At 37.3% G+C, this 19,283-nt stretch overlaps 2 protein-coding genes across 2 annotated transcripts; both read left to right on the top strand.

The window, feature by feature from the left end:
* Positions 1-7,131: 7,131 nt before the first annotated feature.
* LOC146905504 (uncharacterized) lies at positions 7,132-8,082 on the top strand. The gene is made up of 2 exons (XM_085727050.1): positions 7,132-7,551; positions 7,641-8,082. Exons 1-2 carry the CDS (start codon positions 7,411-7,413, stop codon positions 7,950-7,952), a joined length of 453 nt encoding a protein of 150 aa, XP_085583176.1. The 5' UTR covers positions 7,132-7,410; the 3' UTR covers positions 7,953-8,082.
* A 7,067-nt stretch (positions 8,083-15,149) lies between these two features.
* On the top strand, positions 15,150-15,850 carry LOC146905503 (putative calcium-binding protein CML19). Its single transcript, XM_085727424.1, has one exon. It carries the CDS (start codon positions 15,376-15,378, stop codon positions 15,799-15,801), a length of 426 nt encoding a protein of 141 aa, XP_085583550.1. The 5' UTR covers positions 15,150-15,375; the 3' UTR covers positions 15,802-15,850.
* The last annotated feature ends 3,433 nt before the right edge of the window (positions 15,851-19,283 follow it).

Genomic DNA, 19,283 nt, shown 5'->3' with positions numbered 1-19,283 from the left:
CTCATTTATAAAGCCAGGACTAAAAGGTATCATGACAAAAACTTAGTGTCTACGGATATTAACTGTGGGCAACTAGTTTTGTTGTATAATTCCAGGTTAAAGCTGTTTCCTGGGAAGCTCAAGTCAAAGTGGTCGGGACCGTTCTTGGTGAAAAGTGTGTCACCACATGGAGCTGTTGAATTGATGACACCTGAAGGTGACCGAAGTTTCAAGGTGAATGGGCAAAGAGTTAAGCCATATCTGGGTGGCGACCTACCGAAAGCAAGGGTATAGCTTATTTTGAATGATCCTTAGGGGTCATCAGAAGTCAAGCTAGTGACGGTAAAGAAGCGCTTGGTGGGAGGCAATCCACATTTAGATTTCAGGTAGTATTTCTTTTTTCTTTTTATTATTTTTATTGTTTTCAAATATTCAAAAATACAAAAAGTTTTTAGCTGAAACAGACAGAGGAAGAAAAATTTTTCATGACCTGTACTGTGCAAACCGTGACACGTTTTGGGCAAAACGTGACACGATTTACCTGCCCTCTGAAGCTCTTCAGAATTTTTCTAAGTTAAAATTGGGTGTCATTCGACATTGCTTAAAATGTGTCACGATACTGCAATCGTGACACGATTTTACTACCCAAAAATTTTTCTAAGTCTCAAAAGTGGTGCATTTCGACAATTGGAAATCGTGACACGTTGGCCAAAACGTGACACGATTTCTGGGCAAGAAATTTTTCAAAAATGAGCAATCGTGACACGTTTTGCCCAAACGTGACACGATTTTGCCCAAACGTGACACGATTTTGGTGGTTTTCAAATTCTGACCGTTACAAAACCCAATCATGACACGTTTTTGGCCAAACGTGACACGATTTTCCCAGCCTATAAATAAACCCAACACGATTTTCATTCCATTCACTTCCAAAAGTAGCCAAACTCTGCCAAAATTTTCCCAGAACCCTAACCTACGATTTTCTAACCCTTTTCTACCAAAAATCTTCATCTTTTCATCTTCCAATCACCAAACCACCACCATAAACCTTCATCATCACCCACAAATAACCCTAATATCCATTTTTTCTCTAAACCCTAACCCTAATATCCATTTTTTCTCCAAACCCTAACCCTAACCATGGTGGAAACAAGGAACAAAGGCAAGTCCCAAGCCACACCCCAACCATCCAAAAAGGCCAAGATAGCCCCCAAACGCAAACAAATTGTCAAACCTAGCCCTAACACCGCCCCACCACCATCCGTTAACCACCGGTTTTATAACAACGCTGCCCGAGACCGTTTCAAAGATATCCGTGGCTTTAGAGTGATCCCAGAGAGAGGTTTTGATTTCACCAAACTCATCTCCAACCCCGAGTTCCATCAAGTGATCACTGAGAGAGGGTGGGAGTCCCTTGTTAGTATGATTTTCGAGCAGGCCAACAAAACTATTGGGATAGAATTATATTCCAATGCTAGGTATATGGGGAGGAAGTATGTGTCCTATGTGAGGGGGAAGGAGATTGACTATAGCCCGGAGAGGATAAATCAATTGCTGGAGATTGTGCCACCATAGGTGTGTGATGCTAAGAGGAGGTTGGAGGAGTGCAAGAACTGGAATGATGATAGGTGGGAGGAATTGCTTTTGCCGATATGTGTTGAAGGTGCTAAGTGGCATGGAGGGTCACACATGCTGTTAAGGGCTGATTTCAAGCCCCATGCAAAGGCGTGGGCATCTTTTGTGGCGCAAACTATTGAAGGCACCTCTTGTACTTCAGAGATTCCGCTGCCCCGCGTACTTACCTTGTCTGCTATTCTTGATGGTGCACCCATCAATGTTGGTGAGTTAATTGCCAACAATATTTATATGTTTGCTTCAGGTACCAAGAAGGCACTTCCTCACTTGAGCCTTATCAATTGGCTTTGTGAGGAAGCGGAGTGCGACTTGTTTGGTAATGATTTGAGTGCAGCTATGATGAAGCCCATAACAGGTACTTATATGGATGGCTTTGTCAAGGATTATCATGACCGCATGCATGCTATCATGGTTGCCGAGGCAGCAGCAGCAGGACAGCCATAACAGCCACCACCACATCAGCCACAGCCACCACCTCAGAGTCAGACTTTTGCTGGAGAGGGGAGCAGTCAGCAGGGTACCTATGCACCCATTCATCCTATGATGCTGGACTATATGTTCGGCCATGCCAACTGGATGAATGAGGTGTCAGATCAGGAGTACTGGAACCGTCCGAGGTTTGGTCAGGAGTTCACTGAGGCGGTCTGCCTCAACAGAAGGAAGATGACAGGTTCTTTTGAGCGCTTTGATGGGTCCGAGGAGGCTATGGACCATTACTTTGATGTCACCAGAGGTCGAGCTCAGGCTAGAGAGCAGAAGATCAGAGCTGACTTTGCTGCTGGTGGCGCCCAGTCTAGATATCACTTTGGGGAGGACACCTATGAGGAGGAGAACCCCAGCACATGGATTCCGGAGGATCAGATGCAGGATTGAGTGGGCTACCGATGGCCCACCTTTTATTATTTTTCTGTTTTAATTTCAGCACTTTGGTTTTGTAACTTTAACTATTATGTTCGGACAATTTTATTTGCTTTTGGTTAAGTTTAACTCGGTTTCACCCCCCGTTTATGTAATTATTCCTGCACTTGTTTATTATTGATGAATTTGCTTGTTTACTTGACTTTTTCCAGTTTAGTAACAAATGTTTGTTCAAGTGGTATTCCAAAAGTTCAAAAGGAGGAGTGACTTGGTTTTCAAAGGCGAAGTGTACGGCAGTAAAGATAGGTAGTCACAACTCCCAGAAATCTCAGCCATAAGGTTCATTGCCAAATTTTGTTTTTCAATTTACACATATATTAGAATATTCCATGCATTTACATTTCTAGAACTTGCATTGTTTCTCTACTGTTGATTGATCTTTGTCATTAGCACACTGAGGCAAAAGTGCTTGGTCCTGTGAGCCTTTTGAAAGCCTACCCTGATTATAATTGTTATGTTTTATCCTTTTCTTAGCCACTTTGAGCCTGTAGGATTAGAACTTGTTGTTCGGTGACAAACTACATTAAAAACTTAGAGACTTTTAGGACTTGTCCCATATTGCTTTTCTGAGTTAGGCATTGTAGAATGTTGCTAATAATTAAGTTTGGGGTTGCTATTGTAGAATGTCATGCAAAATGCAAAAATACACTCAAAAATTGGTGTATGAAAAAAAATGAATGAATGAAAAGGAATGATGAAAAAGGGACCAAACTTTGAATATCCGAGTAACTTCACACTCGATTGTCCCTAATGTTATAAATATTCTCTAGTACCTTTGCATTAATTGTTGTTCTATAAGGTGAATGAATGAAGGATTGAATTTTGTGCTTTAATTTCCGTAGGAGTGCCTAACTCAAATTTTGTGTAGCCTACTTATCCAAATATTATCCCACCTTCACCTAAGCCCCGTTACAACCCTTAAAGACCTCAAAGTATGCATTGACATTGATTTTGATTGACGTTTAGAAACTTTTCAAGCGTATGGTAATATGTAGATTGCATGTCGACTGTGTATGAACCCTTTTCAATTAGTTGCGTGGAGTTGTGAATTGGTGGATGCGTACAAGTCAAACTAGCTCATCTTTAGCTAGTAAGGTGTTGAACTTTTGGGTACTACTGCTTGATCAGGTAATTGTTATTTTACTGTCGATTGTCAGCTTTGCAAGTAAATTCCTTGAGGACAAAGAATGGTTTAAGTTTGGGGTTGTGATGACATCTTGTCATTACGTAATTTTAGATGTATTTTAGCACAAAAATGGAGTTCACAAGGAGACTTATGCAGCAAAAGAGCAGAAAAACTGAAGAAAAAGCAAAGAATGAAAACGTATCACGATTTGGATGAAACGTGACACGATTTGAGAAGCGTCATAAAGGTTTGGTTCGACATTTGAAAACGTGGCACGATTGGTAAAACGTGCCACGATTTGGAGAAACCCTAATTTGTTTTCTTGCTCTACAAGATGAAAACGTGTCACGATTTACTTAAAACGTGACACGATTTGGGCGATATTCTGTGCCTATTTATGCTGAACTCTATTCCAAAAACAAGGGTTACGAATTCTAGAGAGCAAAGTGCGATTTTGTGACTGCAAGGAAGCCTAGGAGGACGATTTCTTCATCCTTCAACCACTTTGTGTATGTTTTATTACCTCTAATGATTATGTTATTTGTAAACACTATTATGAGTAGCTAAATCCATTAGAGGTTAGGTCTGAGATGATTCGTTGTAACCCTAATTGAGATATTATGTTGTGAAACTCTATTTATTGTGAATGATATTCTAGTCTTTATTCAATTCAATTGTTCTTAATGCTTTTTATATCCTGATCAAATATAAATATGATTTAGTGAGAATGAATGACTACTGACCATAACTTTCTACTTAGACCTATTGAATTGTTCTAATAAACATGGTTAGTCTAGGAATGGATAATCCTTTATTAGTGATATTAGGTTAACGTGCTTTAAACCTTCAAAGATTATTAGACCACCTAAGGGATTAGGGGCTGTAGTTTAAGAAGAGGGTCCTAACTCAAGGGATTGATTAGGACTATTTTGTTAACTATCGTGGGATTAGAAGATCATTCATACGAATAGGTGCAACATAGCAATTAGGGGAACATCGATGATTCGAAAGACCTAAACTCATCTCTCTCTTATTCTTAAAAACCAATTTATTTTCAGCAATTACTTTTATGCAATCAAACCAATCTACTGCCTAGTGGCAAATCAAAATAACCTTTATACATCCTAAAATACAACGTAGTTGAATTATTGAGATTAAAAACAGTCCTCGTGGGATCGATATTTTTACTACTTCGATAGTATTTGGTGCACTTGCCAAACATCTATCAGTGATGTATGAATTATATCCGTTGCGTAGTTGGTTGAATATTTATGCATGTTATATTTGTGAAAGATTTTTGGTAACGTGACGTCTATTTCTTGAATAAATGTTTTATTCGCGTGTATTATCGTTTTAATAGAAATAGGGCGTTACAGTCTACTTCTTCATTACCCATAGATTAATAATTGCAAATAATTTAAGTAATAATATCACATTACTAACCACTAATAATAATAAATACTATTAAATGAGGGATGCTATGTGCACTCTCTCTCACACTCTCTCTTAAACACTCCCTCAATCATTGGTCCACGTCATCAATTTTTTAAAACTAAATACCTGTTAACATGTTATGCTGGTTTAGGCTCACTAAACATCATGTTCTTCTTCAAGTACAGATATGACCTTTGAGAATTGCCAAAACAACCACATCCCAGCAAGCCAAACACGTATTACTCTCGAATGAAAAATGTGTTCTTTGTCTATTTAAAAATCTTCTTCAAGTACAGATCTGACCTTCAAGTAAAAAAAATGGGATCTTTGGTTTTCTAAAAAATTATTATGTCTCTATTTCTTCATCTTTATCTCATCTGAAAAAAAAAAAAACAATCTCACGGTGAACCAGATGAAATTTGCTTGAATCTGACTTCTTCATCCATATTACGTGTTACTCAACATCAACCCTATAACAATTTTTCAATGATTCAGGTGCTTTCTTCACATCAACGGTTCAAATGATTGAGTTGTAGTGCAAAGGCTCAATTCTTTTCTTCCATGGGTTTTTGACGAGCTTGATGAAGACAAAGGGGGTTTGAGAAAAGCCAAGTCTAGAAACGTAAAGCTAATTAAATGGGCCTTTTTATTTTAAATTAAATTAAAATAATAAATTGATACTAATCTAGCCGGTTGCCTGTTTCAAACCATTCCTCTAATAATAATTTGGATCAATAGGAGAGAAAGTATCCAATAACGACTGTGTAAGCGATGGTGCTTAGCATTCCTCTTTTAAAATTAATATGAATTAACCATTCTCAACGCAATTAACATTTCAAAGGCACTTTGACCTATAGTTTGCGCCTCTACGGCCAATCATATATTTACCAAAGGGTTTATTTTGAAAGGATATTTACCACGGGTTTGTTGCTGGTTGAAAAATAAAAATGAATTTTTTTTGAACATATCTTAAAAATATAAAAGAAGAGCAGTTCTGCAGGCAAAATCTGCAAAAACCCTAAGCAAATTCTTCCCAATTTAACTAGCAACTTGTGTGGAGGGAAAATCCTAGGGTTTAAATTGGACAAATTACTTTGCTGTCCTTGAGGTCATGTGCAATTGCCTTGGGAACCAAGTAGCTTGTGGGTGAAGGAAATCTGCATGGAGAATTGAGCTCACGTTTCCCAGGCTTAGTGTAATGATGGTTGTTCCTTTTCACCATACACTTGGCTGAGGATTTGCATTAAGCATTTGAAATGAACGCATGTGATGGCCTCAATTAACTAATGAGCATTTAACCATACACTTGGCTGATAATTTGATTTGTAAGCTTGAGATGAAGCCATGAGAATAGCCATTTCTTCTTTCTATATAAATGAAGCTCATGCCTTCGCAAACCACAACACATAAACAACATTTCATTTTCTGCAACCAAAGTAAACAATGGAAAATTTTGGGAACTTCACAATGTATGCCAAGGATCGTGAGGCTGCTGGTGCTATATGTTTGATGAAAGGTGCACCTTAAGAACTTTATTTGTTGAATGCTTGATGTTTGATTCATAATCTGAGTTTTCTTAACCTGCACCTATTTGTAATTGTGAAGCTATTTTATCTTTTTGATAGTGTGTAAAGTTGTTGTTCAATTTCTTATATATGTGTTTCTTTATCCCATCAAAGGTGTGAATGCAGAATCTCAAACAGGAAGTGGTTTGTGTTTGTTGTTCTTTGGATTGATGTAGTTCTTTAAGTATGTGCTATGTGCTACTTTGATTTTGTTCATTTGTTGTGTGTTTACTTGACATCATGTTTGGTTTAAACATAATATGTGTATGAAGAATAATAAAAGAATAGGTCTGGGATACTACATGGTAAACATGTCATGATTTAATCTTAGTTTCTTATCTGTTGGTGTTATTAAGATGCTCATGCATGTAAAGACTTTAACATCTGTTTGGAGTAGTCATGGGTTTGCATGATTATTCTTTAAACCATGGCAGGAAATTAATTCATGATCATTTGATATTTGTGCAGCATAAGGGAAGGCTGCCTGCTTGCTTTGCAAGATGTTTTAGTTTGCAAGTTGGTCCATATGTCATGCTGCGTGATCATAACTACAATGAGATTGAGATTGCCATTGAAAAAAAGAACGGGAAAGTCTATTTTGCTGATGGATGGTCATTTTTGAAGAACTTTTATGGCATATTAGCTGGTGGTTGAGTCACAATCATCTTTGCAAATTGACACCTCTTTCTGATTGAAGTCAGGAATCTCTTTGGAGATGAATTGGAATATCCTCGCCTGAATCCTCCCCTCAAAATGATGTTGGAGACTCAAAGTGCCAAGGACTATAGAAAGTCCTTTGTTAGATATGGTTTGAATGCTCTTTTCCTTCCCACTGTTTTCTGTCACACAATGGTTAAGCAGTTGACGTCTGATGATGTTTCTTCTGGAGTGTTGGTGAGTTGCACACTTTTTTTATATAAACTTGCTTGCTTATGATAACTGATTAGATGTCTAACTTATTCGTGTTTTTCCCGTGTATTCAGAAGCTGAATTGGCTAGGTTACTGTCAATCTGCATTTCCTGCCGAGCCAACCGAGACAACTCTCATTGATTATCTTGGTTATCCTTGGAAATTGATGATGGAGTTTGGTCGCGATGGAGATATGACATGTCTATTTTCTGGTGAATGGAAAGGTGTGTGCGTTGCGCGTCTCCTGGTTGAAGGATCAAGTGTCAAGTTTGGTGTCACAGAATCCACCAACAATAAGGTTATGTACCTGTGTCCACCTCAGATGTTGGTCTTGAAGACCAGGTTACCACCATCTGCTAATGCCGGTGAAAATGGTGCGTCCTAACGATTCGAACAGTATTTCTGGAAGAATTAGTCTATTATCATGTTGGTCTGTCTTCCCATTGGGAAAATGTGGTCGTCTTTGTAAGATCATCAATGTTACATGATGTGTTTCTATTTTGGTATTAGTTGTACTACTAAAGCTACATGTGTACATTTCAGTGTCTTTGTTGCTTGGTCTTTATATATTGAATCAATTATGAAGTTGCTTTTTATAAGGCAACTTAGTATTTAAGTTCTGATGTTGTACTCTTAATGTTGTGTGTGCTATGTATGTTCACTGTTAATGAAGATTGTGGTTTTGTTTGTTGTGATATGACTGTGTGTGTATCAATCTTATTGCCTCTATTCCTAGGCCATGAGATAGTTTCATGAGGATATCTTAAGTTGTGAATAAGTATTGTATACTGTCATGCAATTGTTGCTAACAATTGCGTATTAAACTTATGCCCAAAATGATATATGGCTTCTATTTATATTATGTGTGGTTAATTCTGAAAAAATGAAAAACTATGGAGATAAAATGATGATATCCCATTGTAGATAATAAAAGGGGTCACATTTACCATACATCTGCATATTGGTGATATCGTATATATTGTCCCTTTTAGTGAATATTTTTCAAACTGCAACAACCTCAATGCTAGCAGTCAGGGCTTAGGTTTTTTATTGTATGCATGATCATTCAACAAACTTGGCCATATTATCTATAATTCTAATATATACTGAAGTATAATGCCATTTAAGAAAAATCCCATAATGCAAGCATGTTTTTTCATGATATGCGCATCTGTTTTTTTTTTTTTTTTTGGTGAAAGATATCCATTTGGTATGGTACTTCACTTATCAATGAGCATGATTTTTCTATGATGCATTTTCAAACGTGCAGATAAATCCTTTTGAGATTGGTTTTGTGGTAAGATTTGTTGCAAATGATTTCATTACTTGATGCACTCAATGTAACCCATGCTTGTGCCAAATGTTGGCCATTTAAGTGTGCATGAGATATTGTCCTTTATCAATGGAATGTAATTGGTTGTCTATTGGTTGGAGTGGAGTGTTGCATCAAATATAAGCTCGAGTTCCGTGTTTAGCTGTCATCTGCCACCCAAATTCACTCATCTCACAAGTTAACTCCAAGTTGTAGGCCTATTGTTTTCATTTAAGCCTAAGGAATGATTTGGTATGCTAGGAAAGTGGTTCTAGAGCCTTTTTGTGATAGCCATTCTGCATACCTACACATGTCATTAATATATTCCAGACAAGTGTTTAAATGATGTATGTTTAGTGGTAATCAGGATTTGTTTTCCGAAGCAGAGATAATAATCATTCATTAAGTAGAGTTATAGTTAATGATAGCTCTATTTGATTAATGTATCTTCGTATGATATGGTAAACCTTGATCAATGCTAAGTTTGTGATTGTTTTTTCGTCTAAAGTCCGGTCATTTTAGAAGTATTTTCTAATTATAGTTGAATTTGATGCAACATAGCACTTATGCACTTACTGTGATATGACTGTGTGATAGATTAAGTGCTTAGTTAAAGTCCAATTCACTGTATGTTGTATTTTTATAAACCTGTGTATGAGTGAGCCAAGGATTATTTGCAAAGTACGATGAATATCATATGACTGTTTTGTTATGGTGATAGTATGCCTTGATAACGTGACACTGATTTTTTTTGGATTTATCCGATTTTTTTTCACAACGACTGTGTATAACCGGCACGGCAAATCTGGTGCAGAGATCATAATAAAAAATTCTCCTATATACTTGAAAAATCCACAACTTCTAAGTACTATATACGCAAAAAGAAAGAAATTGGCAACTGTGATAGGAATAGGCCACCCGTGGCTCCCTTCAGCACGTATTAACCGTTTCTGCTATATGCTTTTCGACAGCAGGGTTAACTCAGCTGTCAACGCCGCTTATCTCTCCCTCGACCAATAAACGCTAACAGAAACTAAATCACTGATGCACCAAACACTCATTTCGGTTACGATCCCATTTGTATAACTGACAATCCGGAAAATTCGATTGATTAAATGTGCATTCATCTCGATCAATAAGGTATTTTTTCTACCATGGTGTCACTTTATGGTTATGCATTCTATTTACCTCAGCATTCATCAAACATCACATTGTTAATATTTTGATCCGTATTAGTCTCGCACAAGAATTAACATAACTTATTCTTCTATATCCATACAGACATCAGGTATAACTCAGATGTCGACGCTCCATATCACAACACTCGGCATATCAATGCAACCAGAAGCTACGACAATGAGCAGGAACACTCCTTTTGGTTTCAATACCATCCGGTATAGCTGAGAATCCGAAAAATTCTATTGATCGAATGTGTATTCGTTTCAATATTTGAGTTATTTTTTCAAGGTTAGGTTCTCTTCTGCTATGGTGTTAATTTATGGATATGCTCTCCATTTTCTCGAACATAAGGCAAACATCGCATTGCTAATATTTTGATCCTTATCGATATCGCGCAAGAATGAGCCAACCAAATTTCGTGTTAGAAATATACTCCAAGATAATTCCTGTTCATATGGATACGAGCACATCAAATATATTTGGACTGCAACCATTGATTCCTTGAAATACATCTCAAATTAATTTTTTTGCAAAGGAAACAACCATTTTTTTATAATGACAGCTGCTGTTTCATCGTATCAGATATCAAAGATTTTGAAAGTAGACCGTTTAAGGAAAAACTAAAGAATGCACTGAGATTATCTTATAGTCATGAGATATCTTTCATAAATAATGAAGGTAATCTAAACAAGGCACTAAATTTCTTCAATTTTGCTATAATGATGGCAGTGTTTTAATTTTACAAGTCAAGATATAAGTCAAATTAATCAAAGAAGCTGCATTTTAATCTACTAATACAATCTTTGTGCAATCTTGGAGAAGAAAAATATTTATTTTCGTTTGAATGTCTCAAGTTGTGGATATCAAGGATGGCTTCAAGAATGCTTTCTCTTGTGTGTTGGTCAAGCAACCGATAACCTCTAATGCATATAACTTGCACTTTTGGATATAAGATTTTTGGTCATCATTGCTATTGCCAAATGTAACAAAGTGCATTGGTATGTGCATTTCTTCATGATTATCATCATTGCATTCTACATGAACACGTTTCTCTAAATGGAAGGCTTGAATACTCTTATAGTAAAGCTTCTATATTACTTGGCAGGAAATCATTGGCAATGCATACAAGCTGAAACACATTATAACTAATCCTTTCTATCTATAAATACTGTGTTCCCAGTTTTCATGAAATCCACCAAGTTTTGATTCATCTATTGTTAAGTTTTTGAATCTCAGATAAGATGGCTAAGGATAAGATGGCTAAGAGAGGTAATCAACTCTATCTTATATGTGTTGAAAGAAAACGCTCATTTCTACAAACATTACACATGATTTGCAATTTTTCATGAATGTAAAGTAATAATGCATGTTTATGTTTATGTTTTAGCTGTGGCTCCAAAGATGACTCATGTGGAAGGAATTAAGTGTGGGAATATTGATCTGGAATTGACGGCTAGAGTAATTCACCTATGGAGTGTTCCTGACCATACGAATCCAGCCAAGGAGGGAAGTCTGCACATGCTCTTGCTCGATGAAAAGGTAGTTCTTTCATGCTTATCTCATTTCTTTTTTTGAAGAAGCTAAATTAGCCCACCCAAATTAGCACCGGTGTTATTAGTTTTTTTTGGTCAATCTCATAATGTAGCATTTTAATGGAAAAGAAGATGTGTCGAAGCTTTTCCTGAAAGTGATCAGTCAGTTGGAACTACTACACGTTATACAAGAGGGATTTTTATTCAATTTGAGCATCATCAAGTTTGAGGTTAGTACAATGGTTATAAGATTCGACACATCTGGGCAGTTACAGATTTTAGGAAATTGGTATCAACAAACCGTTAAGAATTGTATTGTTTCACTGGGCATTGTGACCATTCTAACAGTTGCCACCATTTCAAAATCTGCCTTTAAACAGATAGGTCGAAATTGTCGTAGTTTCATTCTCATTCCTATTTGCATCTTCATCGATTAGAGATTACGATGAATAACATTGATAATGATGAGGGGAATTTGTCCCAGGCTTCTGTAGTTTTTCATTGTAGTGATGCAAATAGGCCTCATGTTTCAAGCTTATTGGTTCGAATCAGAGAAATACTGGATCGTGATTTTGATGCCATCACATACGATGAATCAAATATCGACAATTTGCTTCAACTAATTGTTGAAGTTGCGGTCTGGAAACATCTTCTTACTGATGTTGAATTCGGTTTTTTTATTGCTCTGAGGTTTTTTGTTGATAACTTTTCTTCTGACATGAAACATATTGACAATGCTCTTGCAACTCTCACAGCAGTACAACAGGAATGTGATGTCACAAGAGATGATTTCAATGATGCAGATAATCAATGTACTGTGAATGCCAATGCTATTAAGTAACTTTCAATTGCATAAAAATATGCAGATATCTACATCAATGATTTTGGGGACAAGTTTCACAGAGTACAAGAAAAGAGAACGACATTGAAAGAGAGACTGAGGAATTAATGAACACATATAATGAAGTGTTTGCAAAAATCATGGCAGTGCAGAATAGAAGAACAAATCTTCGGTCTAAATTGGTGAAGGCACGGAGGGATTATGATCAAACTCTTCAAAAAAAAGTCAAAATTGATTGAAGCATGGTCAAATTTAAAATCATTCATCCATATGTAATTTCATCAGTTCTTCATACTGTAGTCCCTGCCTTAACCATGGCCTTTATGATATTCAATAGATATCCCATTTCAATTGTCTCCTCTATTATTGTAATTTTGTGCTCGAAGTTTTAATCTTGGTTGTAATTTGAACTGCTAAGTTATATTATAATTTGATGCTCAATTTTGACGTTGTTGGCAGTTTTCTATACAGTTTCAATTAAGATCATATATTAATTCTGAAATAATTATATGTTTTTCGTTAGAGTTTATATGGGTTTTGTTAGAATAGTGTTTATATGTCGTTTGTATAAGCGTATTCATTTGATATGCTTGGACAGTAAGTTAGCACTATGAATGAGTGAGAATATTGCCATGTAGATACGCTATCTGCAGTTCTGCACAATACTTTCGAGTAATGGTGATATGCACTTTGAGTTTGTAAGTACTGTCTGTCGTAATCAATTACCCTTGCACAGGTTTTACTTGCTCTCTATGTTATCTACGAAGAGATGTAGTGTTGGTGACGATTTCATGGAATTGGTCGCGATATATAGGAGCCAAATTTCCCAAGAGATGATCGCCATGTATGAGTGCATAGATGTGAGCCAAGTTCCCTAAATTAACAAGACTACCGGTTGAGACTAAAACTGCAATTAGAGTCCATGTTTGATTCAATAATTAAGGCCTATCAGATAGAATCAAAATTCTCTGCATAATACTCTTGAAATTAATAATGAATTGTCTTGGTTGTATGTGATGTCTGTGTATAAATTCAATACCATGCTTCATCGCTATAACTCCACAGATATATTTGTTTCCCCAATGAAATATACCTGTATTTATAACCTTGGTCTAAATATACCTGTATTTATAAGTTTGGCTGATAATCATATATACTATTTCAATTTAAGAAGATTTTAATAGAAATGCTAATCATATATATAGAAAAAATTAAAAAAAGTTTGTTAATACGTACGGATCAAAAGTCCACAGTGACTTCAAGAAAAGGGTTATGAATATTGTTAACTGATGTGGAAGACGAAAATACAGATGTTATATCTAATGTAGTTTACAAAAAAGTGTTCCAAAATATTCGTTACTTAATATTATTACTACCCGTGTGATCTTGCAATGAAGTTTAAATTATAATATAGTTCACATTATTTTAGTTTATTTTCATCTGATGTTGCAGTTCTAAATTGCTAATATATTGTGCTCATTATTGACCCGTGCGAATGTTAACAGTTACTATCATAGGACTAATGAAGTTTTTTCGTATTGCTTGCTTCAGCTATTTTACAGAAACTTCCGAATTTCAAAGGTCGGTCACCAGATATTCCAATACTCCGTCTATGTTCTCACGCGTTACCATGCCTTTTCCCATGTTGTGTTTACTTTTGTTTGTGTCTTACAAAATCTTTGGCGGCGCCTCATTTTCCACGCTGATGAATAAACCTCACGTGTGATTGATTGAGTGTATTTCTATATATCCACGTAATACTTAAAAAATGTGAATTCTATCTATTAAGCTATTTGACCACAAAAAAAACTAACATGATAGTTTGTATTATAATTTCTTGTGTTGTTTTTGAAATTAGCTTCATGAGAAGATGTAAAAACAATTTTCATTAATTATTTGTTATGGAGAAAATGAGAGGGAGAACAAATTAAATACACTTTGAATTTAATTTCACTTTGAAAAAGATGATTTTTTAAAATAATAAAATGATTTTTTTATCTTTTTTTTTTATAATTTGGGACAAAGAAAATGATTTTTTTTACATATAATTTGAGACAGATGAAGCCAAAGATTAATAATTTTATTTTTGTGGTGGCTAAGTTTGAACCCCGAACTATGCATATTTTATGCATTGTCCATACTAACTGAACTAAGCTCACGAAGACAAAGATTAATAATTTTTTTTTGGTGTTGACAAAGATTAATAATATGATATAAGATGTTTTTTTGTAAGAATATCATAAAATGTTGATTTGTCTTTGATGAATATTTTTAAAATATAAAATTTCAATAAAATTCTAATAATTGATTAAAGATATTAGAAATAAAAAATATGTATCGATAGTGACACCGTCAACTATATCATTTAATATGAGATGGAAGAAGTACTACTCCCTCCGGTCCTTATTATAAGAAACAATTGACTTTTTTCGTTTATTGTATAAGTGATGTATCTAGTCTATATTTACAATAAGATACATTAATTATTCTATGAAACTAAAAAGTCAATTTTTTCTTATAGTATTACTTTAAAAAGTTTCCAGAATTTTCCAAGATGGTACGTTTTCTTTGACAATTTCGGTACTATAGTTTGGTCGTACAAACTAAATTTTTTTTTTTTTTGAAATAGATACAAAATAATTAATTGGTCAAGTCACGTCACGCGCATTTCATCTTTATATATACTTTTCCCAAATTTGTATTCTCCATTTTAGCATCTTCTCTTTTACATCTTTACTTTAAATTCTTATCTTTTTCTTCTTTACTTTTTTCTTTTTTTGAATAAACCTTTACTTTAAATTCTTATATGATGCAAAAAAATTAATTTGGCTGCTTTTTTCTTTTTACTCAATTTATTTGATTGCTACAACTACATCTATATATACGTGCATGCCTCAGAAAATTTTAGATCATAAAAATAAATTTGTATGTTATTTGTGATGTTATGGACAAGGTAAGCCAATATGAGCGCGTGTTCAACCGTTTTGATGAAAATGGAGATGGTAAGATATCGCCGGCTGAGCTGCAGCAATGTGTTGAGGCGGTCGGTGATGAGAAGTTATCGGCGGAGGATGTAGAGGCGGCCGTGGCAGTTTTGGACTCGGATGGTGATGGATTGTTGGGGTTTGATGATTTTGTAAAGTTTGTGGAGGGAGCAAAAGAGGAAGAAAAAGTGAATGACTTAAAAGAGGCTTTTAAGTTGTATGAGATGGATGGAAGTGGTTGCATAACACCTAGGAGTCTTAAAAGAATGCTTAGCAGGTTAGGTGATTCTAGAAGTATAGATGAGTGTCAACTTATGATCTCTAAGTTTGATCTTGATGGGGATGGGAAAATCAGTTTTGATGAATTTAAGGTCATGATGTTGTAATTCAGTGTTTGTTCCTATTCTTTGAATTATTGATACACTTTTTTCTTTAGTTGTTTTGCATTCTTATAGGCACAAAGTATGTGAAAAATTTACAGTCGGCAACACCTAGATAGAAGATATACAATGGACCAGTAGTTAAAATTCGTTTGAAATACTACCAACATTGAGTCGGCTTTTAATTGTAGAAGTTTATATTCTTTGATATCATTTTTGACAAAATTTAGAAAGAAAAAAAAACAAGATTAACTCAAAACTCAAACAATTTTTTTTTTTTAAAAGACCATGAACCGTCATAATATTCCTAAGGGCGTAGAAGACCTCCAGAAAGGCTCTAAGACCTCCAGAAAGGCTCTAAGATCTCCAGAAGGGCTCAGGAGCCCTCCAGAAGGGCTCCTGAGGCCCAGGCACGCCCATCTTGAAGCACCGCCCTTCTGGGCTTCTAGAAACCGCCTAAAACCGCCTAAAATACGTAAATGCCCCCTGTTGCTTGGGAACCAAGCAACCAAAACCCAAGCACATAGCAGGCTATAAATACCACCCTTGAGAGCATCCTCAAGACATCCAATCATCAGTCTAAACCCTAGCATACGATTCTTAATCCTAGAATCCCTTACCGTACTTTTTGCAAGTACAGTTGGCGCCGTCTGTGGGAAAAGGTAAAACTAGCCTTGACCACGTTTTCTGGATCGCAAATCACGATTCTGGAACCCTCGAACTAAACTTCCAAATCGTAAGCCTCTTTTGACTTGGAAACCCCAACCCTTTTTTTATTCAAACCAACCTAGGTCGCACCCTACGTACGATCTAGAGAAAAGCCTCTCATCATGGCCACACTGGAAGAGTTGGAGTCCCTGCGAACCCAGCTCGCTCAACTCAAGGAGCATAACGAGGCCCTTCAGGGCTCGATGGAAACCTTACAGCAAAAGCAACTAGAGGAGAAAGATGAATCCAACCACGGTGAGATGGATGACCCGGAGCCAGAGCCCTCGTCCACCGAAATCTAGGGAGTGCCGGTACCAGAGAACTTCAAGCCCCCTCATCTCTCCGTTTTCGACGGAAAGAGCGACCCCATGGAGCACATCACGGCTTTCAACACCAGCATGGCTGTGGTCGGAGCCCCGGATTCCCTCAAATGCAAGTTGCTGGCGGGACCCTCTCAGACGCCGCCTTACGGTGGTACATGAACCTCCCACGCTTCTCCATCCTCAACTATCAAGATATGACGAGGAAACTTATCCAGCAATTTTCAGCAAGCCGGCATCGCAAAGTTCCTGCAACCACCCTCTTCAATGTACGCCAGGGGCATAATGAGTCTCTCCGAGATTACTTGGCAAGGTTCAACGACACGACCATTAAAGTAATCAATCCCAATCAAGAAGTGTTTGTGGGCGCCTTCCAGAATGGTCTGCGGGCGGGGGAATTCAATGAATCCCTGGCTCAAAAACCCGCCGATTCCATGGAAGAAATAATCGACAGGGCGGATTATTACAACAAAGGAGAAGAGAGCAATGCAGAAAAGAAGGCAAGGGACGCGAAGGAACGTACGTCCAACAACACGGAGCGGCGAGCTTACCAACCAGCAGCAAACAAGGACCGTGCTCCCTACAGGAGACTCGAAAGGTGACCTTATACACCTTATTATCACAAGCGGCACCTAGAAGATTTCACCCCCCCTGAACACCAAACCAGAACGAATCATGAAGGAAGTTTACGAAACAAAGTTAATCCCAGAACCGATCCCGTCACGTTACCCCGTGATGGGAGCAGACAAAAGCAAATGGTGCAAGTATCACAAAATAAGGGAACATGACACCGATTCCTGCATTCACCTCCGCCAAGAAATCGAGAAATTAATACAAAGTGGAAAGTTAAGGGGATACACCCAGGAAAGAAGGAGTGGAAACAGACTAGCAGATGACAAAAAAGAGGAAGTAAGTAAGGAATACAGACACACACTGAACACCATCTCAGCAGGATTTTCGGGTTGAGGGGAATCAAGCTCATCGCGAAAGAAGTACGTAAGACAAGTAATGTTGTGCCAAGAATACGGGGAACAGATCCCTAAACATGAACCCGATGTTTCCTTCATAGCCAGAGACTATCGAGACGTCATTCCACATGACGACGACCCCATGGTTATCACTCTGCAAATTTTCAAGTGGGATGTAAAAATGGTATTGATAGATCCAAAAAGTGCTGCTGATATCCTATACTACGACACGTTCGATCGAATGAGTTTGGACCCAGAACAGCTACAACCCTTCAAAAGAACGTTGGCGGGCTTTACGGGCAAGCAGGTTCACGTACGGGGTTACATCACTCTCAAAACAACCTTTGGTAGTGGATCTCAGGCAAATACCATTCGTGTCAGGTATCTCGTAGTAAACTCGCCAAGCTCATACAACATCATTATCGGTCGCCCTGCTTTCAATCTTTTGGGAGGTTTCCTATCTACCAAGTACTTAGTCATGAAATACCCTTTAGACGGGGGGAAGATCGAGACCGTCTGGGGCAACCATAAAATTCCGAGAGAGTGCTATCACAACAGTCTACGACTGCAGAAAACCAGGAAGAAGTCTAGTAACGAAGTAACGCACGAAGTCAACATGATAGACCTTGACCCCAGAGAAGATTTCCAACAAGAACGCCTAGAACCCACTAAAGACTTAAAAGAAATCTCCATCGGTCCTAAAGTTCATCAGACTACTAAGATTCGTACATCTTTAAGCCCCGACGAGGAGACCACCCTTATTAATTTGCTACGAAGAAATTTAGATCTCTTTGCCTAGTGCCCTGCTGAAATGCCTGGGATGGATCCCGACATTGCCTGCCATCACTTATCTGTCAAACCTGGCGTGAAACCAGTCGTTCAACGAAAAAGGAAGATGGGCGAGGAAAGAAGAAAAGTTGTGGATGATGAAGTAAAAAAATTAGTGGATGCCCGTTTTATCAGTGAAATAAAATATCCCACATGGATGGCCAATACCGTCCTCGTCAAGAAAGAAAATGGGAAGTGGAGAATGTGCGTAGACTACACTGACTTAAATATGGCGTGCCCCAAAGACCCATATCCACTCCCAAATATTGACCACCTGATCGACAACGCCTCAGGATACCAAACCCTGAGCTTCATGGACGCCTACTCTGGTTACAATCAAATAAGGATGGACCCCCTGGACGCCCCTAAAACGGCCTTTATGACCAATACCAAAAACTACCACTATGAAGTCATGTCTTTTGGTCTAAAAAACGCAGGCGCCACCTTTCAAAGGTCTATGGACACTGCCTTTTCTCAACAAATAGGACGGAATCTGGAAGTGTACCTTGACGACCTGGTGGCAAAGACAAGAGAAGGACGTGGCCACGCAAATGACCTAGAAGAGATTTTGGGACAAGTGAGGAAGTATAAGATTCGGCTGAACCCTACAAAGTGCTCTTTCGGAGTGCAGGCGGGAAAGTTTTTAGGTTTTCTCTTAACAAGG

The sequence above is a fragment of the Medicago sativa genome, chromosome 7 (assembly GCF_051527215.1).
Source record: "Medicago sativa cultivar Bolivia chromosome 7, Bolivia_mono, whole genome shotgun sequence".
In the NCBI taxonomy this organism is placed as follows: domain Eukaryota; kingdom Viridiplantae; phylum Streptophyta; class Magnoliopsida; order Fabales; family Fabaceae; genus Medicago; species Medicago sativa.
This window is presented reverse-complemented; position numbering and strand designations above follow the sequence as displayed.

Bases quoted from the DNA above. Each gene is read 5' to 3' on its own strand.
- LOC146905503 (XM_085727424.1), top strand. From the start codon at position 15,376: ATGGACAAGGTAAGCCAATATGAGCGCGTGTTCAACCGTTTTGATGAA.
- LOC146905504 (XM_085727050.1), top strand. From the start codon at position 7,411: ATGATGTTGGAGACTCAAAGTGCCAAGGACTATAGAAAGTCCTTTGTT. The intron at 7,552-7,640 runs GTGAGTTGCACA...CCGTGTATTCAG, and splicing joins ATGTTTCTTCTGGAGTGTTG to AAGCTGAATTGGCTAGGTTA.